Raw genomic sequence first — 6,170 nt, 5'->3', positions numbered from 1 at the left:
GGCCGTAACCTATCCACCAACCAGTATGGCCTATGCATAATCCACTGTTGGTAGAACAGGAATACTATTCAGCCGGCTGTACCTTCTAGGAAACCTACCTTCGGCTATAAATACTCCAACATCTTGGAATGGTAAGGGCATCTGATATCTCAATCTTATCTAGCAATCTCTTAATATACTCTTATATTCAGAGCAACCTAGTCTGATTCTCACGCCGGAGGGTGGTCACAAGGAGGAACCCCCCCCCTTCTCAGTGACGAGCTTACGGTGTCTGTTTTGCAGGTCTCCTGAAGAACAGCCTTCTCAGCTAGATCTCATCCGTGGGAAACATTACTTGACCCCCAGATTATCTATAATCTGTCCAGGGTTCACTTGGTGTTTCTTCAGAGTCTTACCAAACCCAGATAACCCTTAAACGGGTTATAACATCTCATTATATTAAAAATTAATCTTACCAAATATTTGATATTAAAATCCTATAAAATAGGAATATATTAAAATTAATATCCAATTTTCTTAAAAAGAGATATTATTTATAATTAAGAAACAAATTTATAGTAAAAAAAAGAATAAGCGGGTCATGAGTCTCACGAAACCCAGATAACTTTTAAACGAGTTATAACATCTCATTTATTTGTTAAGCCCTTTCATTATCAAACCTTAAGTATATTATTAACTCCCTTAAAATAAAAAATATATAAATATTAGAAACGATGAAAACCACCCCTATATAAAAAGGGGGCTACATCACCACTACAACCCTAAAATGAAAATCGTCACTTTGCTGACGTGTCGAAAATCCCACCATTTTGTAGCCCTACACTACTCATAGCCTAATAGTATTGTTTTAAAAGAAAAAGGAAAAATAAAAACTAAAAGGATAATAAACCACAGAAAGCTAAAATGGTGTTGGAAAAAAAAAAAAAAGCCATACAAATTTTGTTAATACCTGACGTGGGCGATGGGGCAAGTGCATGGTTTGACGGGAATAGTGATTGCTACCATCATCAGAGTTGTTACAAGGTGGTGCATAAATATTGTACTGGTCAATATTTCCGAACTCCTGATCCATAGCATAGCTGTACAATGATTCACATTCGTTTGAATTCTTTTGCCCCCGAAAATCACATGTGTTTATGAGTTGGTGGTACGTCTTGTCTGATATCATTGCATGGCTCCACCAATACGTCACCGTTCCAAGGTTGTCGTAGTAGTTATCCGTCACTGCGTTTCCGACCTAACACCAAATTACAATTCATAAAAATTGAATTGTAACATGATTGTATCGATACTCATGTACAGTAGAAACTCTATAAAATAATACACTTGGGACCACCAAAATTTATTAATTAAAAAAATTATTAATTAATTGATAAATTAATAATTATTAATTTATATATTAATTAATATTTTATTTATTTATAATAGAATGTTCTGACCCACCCAAAAGAAAATGTAGTTGCACAGTTGTTGACTGATTAAGAAATTATTGAAAGCGTTATTGGAATTAATAAAGATGATATCGATGAAGAAGATGATGAAAGTTCTACAATGGAGCCCCTTCGCGAAACGAAGCTATTAAAGCGGCAATCACATTGAACAATTTTTTGTTGAGCTATGAGAAAATAACACCAAAAGTTCTTACCATGCTAAAGAAAATTAGAGACGAGATTCAAGGGGAAATTGATTTCAACAAAAAACAAAATACAATTGAATCATTTTTCAAGAAACCTTCATAAATCATTCATGTAATATGCTATATATAAGGAATTATTAATTTATATTTTATATGGGGTCTAAAGAAATTATCAAAAATGTATTATCTTATAATTTTAGCGAATTATTAATTTAGCATCCTATCCCCGAGTCGGGTCCGGCAAAAAATATTATCTTAGAGAGTTTATCAAAAAAATTATTAAATTTAAAATATTAATGGCTGACGTGACACACCTTAAGGCTGTCACGTGGACCAACGGTTTTCAAGCATGTAGACCAATGGACTTTCTATGCTTGCGCAATTGCGTCTATATTGGCTTTTATTACCAATTATGTTTGCACTTGTTTTATATATGTTAACTACGTTACAAAACCCGCATAATATGTAAAGAAAATATTAAATTAAATATCAAATAAATAGTTAAATAAATAGCTGAAAAAGAGAAATTAAAATAGAAAACTTTTTTGTTAGGGGAATAAATAGAAGTGAGAAAAGTAAATGATAGTAACAAATATATAGCATTAAAAATTAAAAAAAAGTTAAAAAGTATTGGAGAACAAAAGATGAAAAGTATTGCACAACAAAGTTGAAAATAGAAAAATATTTGGGTTAAAAATTAAACATACTTTGTGACAAATTTATAAAAAATAAAATATGTATAGACTAAAGATAAAATATGAAAACTATAAGATAAAATGTAAAATATACAAATTTGAAAAAAAAAATTAATGCACAATATACAACTCATAATACCTAGAAAACGTGCAAATTGTATATATATAAATATTTAGAAACTACAAATAAGAAAAATAAATGGATACACATCTATTTGTCAAGTGGATAATACTAAAAAATAAACAAGCTCACAAAATGTCAAAATTGTTGTGACATGCAAGTTAGCTATAATTTGTATTATATTTCAAATTATTATATAGATTGCTAATACATGAAAAAACATACCATGATTCCTTTCAAATTGATGGAATTGGAACCGGACTTCGAATTATATTTCAAAATCTGTCGTGCCAACTGAGGTACATAATGGCCAGCGTAACTTTCTCCCGCGATATAAACATCCCTGTGTTTATAACGTGGGAATCTCTCCATCCATCGTATCACAAACAGAAGTGAATCTTCCGCGGTACGATGATCACCAGTGTCAAGTAGGTCATCAGATCGGTTGCTATAGGAAAAACCGACACCAGCCGGGGTTTCAAGAAACAAGATGTTGGCAGCAGTGTTCCATGAGAATTTGTTGAGGTGCAACCCGGTGGCACCTTTGTTTATTCTAAAGGGACCAACTTCTTCGGATGCACCATAGGCTATTGAAGAGCAACCAGGACCTGTTAAATTAAACTTGTTAGTAATAATAATATTAATAATAAGTATTTATTTATTTATTTATACGTATTTATTTTATCTTGGGAAGAAATTATCTCATTCATGGCCGGTAGTATTTGATGTGGTATTGGTTTATTTATGTTAAATTTTAATTTAACTTTATTATTTTACTTATAAAAAAGTGAGAAGCGGTAAATTGGTGAATTGGTAACCATTTCCTTCATATTGTGGAAGGAAGTGGAGTTGAGTGATGCCGGTGTGCCGCTACGTTGCAGCTTGAAGTGGGAAGCAGAAAGGTATTCATACCATATAGTCTTATAGGTATTTAGATTTCTAGGTTTTTTTACGGATAGGTTTAACATATATGGTTTGGTTATTCGATCATTGGAAACAAGTAGTTCGGATAACAACCGCATGTAAAATGATAGGTTCACGGACCGACTAAATTTTTACCTTTTTAAATGATTTTATGAAATAATTTAAGCTATTTAACTATGTGTTAGGTTAAACGTGCCCCCCCCCCCCCCCTTCCTTACTTGTCATACTCGCACCCCTGAACTTTCATTTCCTTTAACAATTTTATTTGACATATTACTCCCCTCTAAACACTATTTATATGTTAAAATATTACTTATCACTTAAAATTAAGTATTTATTCTCAATTCACAAAATTTGTGTAGTTATTAAATAAATACCCTATTTTTTTTATTATTAACAATTTACTTAAAAAAATTGCAAACTCTCTCTCATAACTAATTATAAAAAAACTCTCTAAAAAAGTAAAACACTTAAAAAAAAAACTTATTTTTAAATAATAAGAAAATGTTACTTTAAATCAGAAAAAATGCCTTTCTTTATTAAAAAAAACAAAACGTATTTAAAAAAATGTGTTTTAAAAATAGTTCTAATAAAAGATAACAAAATGACAAAAAAGAAATAACAAACGTGTGAATCGTATTAATATAAAACTTGATGGAAAAATGAGTTAAAAAGGATACATTTAGCAACACCTTTTAACTATTTGTGTGTAAAAATTTAAAAGGAATAAAAATAAGTTGATCAATATAACTTAAACATAATTGCTTCAAACAATAAAAATAGTAAGCAAAATTAGTACTTTAAAGTGTTAATTAATACGTAAAATAAATAAATGTTTTTTTTTTTAAATTTTGTTTTTCAATCATTGGTCCTTTTGGTTATAGAAAAAAAATGATCAAAATAGATGACGACAATTTTCTAATCAAATATCATGATTTCTGAAAACAAACTAAAAAGCCACTCATGAATAACAAGACAAACCAAATATTCGAATTCAATTCAGAAGTATAATGAGTTTAAATAGATAATTTTAAAAAACGTAAATAGATTCAGGGTAGTCTGCATTTTGCTTCTGATGCCATAACCTTGTTTAGAAATAAAAACAGGGCTGAATTCCGTTCACAGTATTTTCAGGTACCCAAACAGAGAATTATTTCTAACCCTATAAAGATATCCAAATATTTTCAAGATTCCATCTTTTTTCAAGAAAAATATATTTATTACATCTACCCACCCATTAAATACGGTAGATACAACCATATTTAACATCTTTTTTGGCGTACCATTGATTCAAATAACATAAACAAAAAAAAAAACAAGGTATATTGGTTTTTTATTAATCTAATTATTGCCTTTTGGTCAATACCAACTAACGAATTGGCTAATTACAGTTCCAACTTTTAACGTATTTGTTCCTAATGGTCCGCGACTAACAGAATCCTAAAGCCGTTAATTTTAGGTAGCCGGGAAAACGTTTTTGCACGGAAAAGTCGAATTTGTTGCCGGAAAACACCACTTGAACACCGAAACCACCACCAACCAACTACCACCACTTGAGCACCATCAACCAATTCCGACGATGGTTCTAGGGTTTCTGACGACCTCAATAATTGAGACTTTTACTAGAAAAAAGATTCCTAAAGGTCCGATACAAAGTTACCAATATGTTTGGGACGAAAATATTGAGTTTTCCGACCAAAAACGTTTTTCAGCGACTTGATACTAACTACGTTAGGATTCTATTAGTTGCGGATCGTTTGGAACAAATACGTTAAAATTTAGGACCTTCAGCACCCAATTCGTTAGGTGGGACCGGTAGTGACAAAAATCAGTTTCAAGAATTAAGATTTATACAAGTACTTATCATTCAAAACATAAAAAAACTATGTATATTTCACATCACTTAGGAACATAAGTGTAGAGTAGCTAGTGAAGTGATCCCTAGAGGATTATTTTAGGTGTTATCCATAATCCACTACCCTATACTTATTTTTTATTTTTCATATGTAACACACAACGAAACAACCATTTAAGAATTATGACATGTAATTAAGTAAAGTTTAATAGAAGTTTATAGTTTTGAAATCATGTAATGAAGCAACGTAACAGTTGCACATTTAAAATATAATAATGATAATAATACATACATGCACATATTACATATATTGAAACACATGCATAATAATAATTGTACATAAACATATGTGTGTGAGTGCTAACCTCCATTGAGCCAGATGACCAGTGGTTTGGAGAGAGGGTGGCTAGGGGTTTCGGTAAGCCAGTAAAAGAGGGCTCTGCCGGCCACCTGGTTGACGGTGACATAGCCGGAGAACTGGTTGAATGAGACGTTGGGTTGGCCGGGAAGTGATGTAATCCGGTCAGCTTCCTCTTCATGAAGATAGTGAGGGGTATTTTTGTCACTTTTGGTGAGTTGAAAGGCGAGGAGTGAGAAGAGGAGGGTGAGGAATGAGGGAGAATTATGTAATTTGGCCATGGGTGGTGGTGGTATGGGGGTTGGGAGAAGAAAGGTGGGTGGGTGGGTGGTGTTATTTTTTTGATGAGGATGGATTAAATAGGAGAGAAGGTGGAGTGATGTGGTTTGAATCTTAAAACAAAATAGATGATTTGATACTTTGTTGGTCAGGATTAATGTGGGAGAGATGATGCATTTTTAATATAATCGTTTATACGGGTGTAACGGCAGGAAATCATTGAGTGGTTCAGTCTTGTGGTTGTTTATAAGATCAAGCATATTTGTAGATCATCTTGCTAATTTATCTATGTAAATAAATAC

General features: G+C 31.9%; 1 protein-coding gene across 1 annotated transcript; it reads right to left on the bottom strand.

Annotated features, from left to right (window-relative positions):
• Positions 1–776: 776 nt before the first annotated feature.
• LOC143606190 (serine carboxypeptidase-like 25) lies at positions 777–5,908 on the bottom strand. The gene is made up of 4 exons (XM_077082043.1): positions 5,597–5,908; positions 2,678–3,060; positions 950–1,237; positions 777–833 (listed from the first exon to the last, which is right to left on the bottom strand). Exons 1-4 carry the CDS (start codon positions 5,868–5,870, stop codon positions 777–779), a joined length of 1,002 nt encoding a protein of 333 aa, XP_076938158.1. The 5' UTR covers positions 5,871–5,908.
• Positions 5,909–6,170: the final 262 nt, after the last annotated feature.

This window comes from Bidens hawaiensis, unplaced genomic scaffold (genome assembly GCF_021521415.1).
Source record: "Bidens hawaiensis isolate Kalapana, Puna unplaced genomic scaffold, B.hawaiensis_p1.1 tig00073449_1, whole genome shotgun sequence".
Lineage (NCBI taxonomy): Eukaryota > Viridiplantae > Streptophyta > Magnoliopsida > Asterales > Asteraceae > Bidens > Bidens hawaiensis.
This window is presented reverse-complemented; position numbering and strand designations above follow the sequence as displayed.

What these genes read in the sequence shown, in the direction of transcription:
- LOC143606190 (XM_077082043.1), bottom strand. Translation starts at nt 5,870, where the DNA reads ATGGCCAAATTACATAATTCTCCCTCATTCCTCACCCTCCTCTTCTCA. An exon ending in GGTCATCTGGCTCAATGGAG is followed by an intron (nt 3,061 to 5,596) that starts GTTAGCACTCAC and finishes TTAATTTAACAG; the next exon opens with GTCCTGGTTGCTCTTCAATA. An exon ending in TGCCCCATCGCCCACGTCAG is followed by an intron (nt 834 to 949) that starts GTATTAACAAAA and finishes CAATACTATTAG; the next exon opens with GCTATGAGTAGTGTAGGGCT.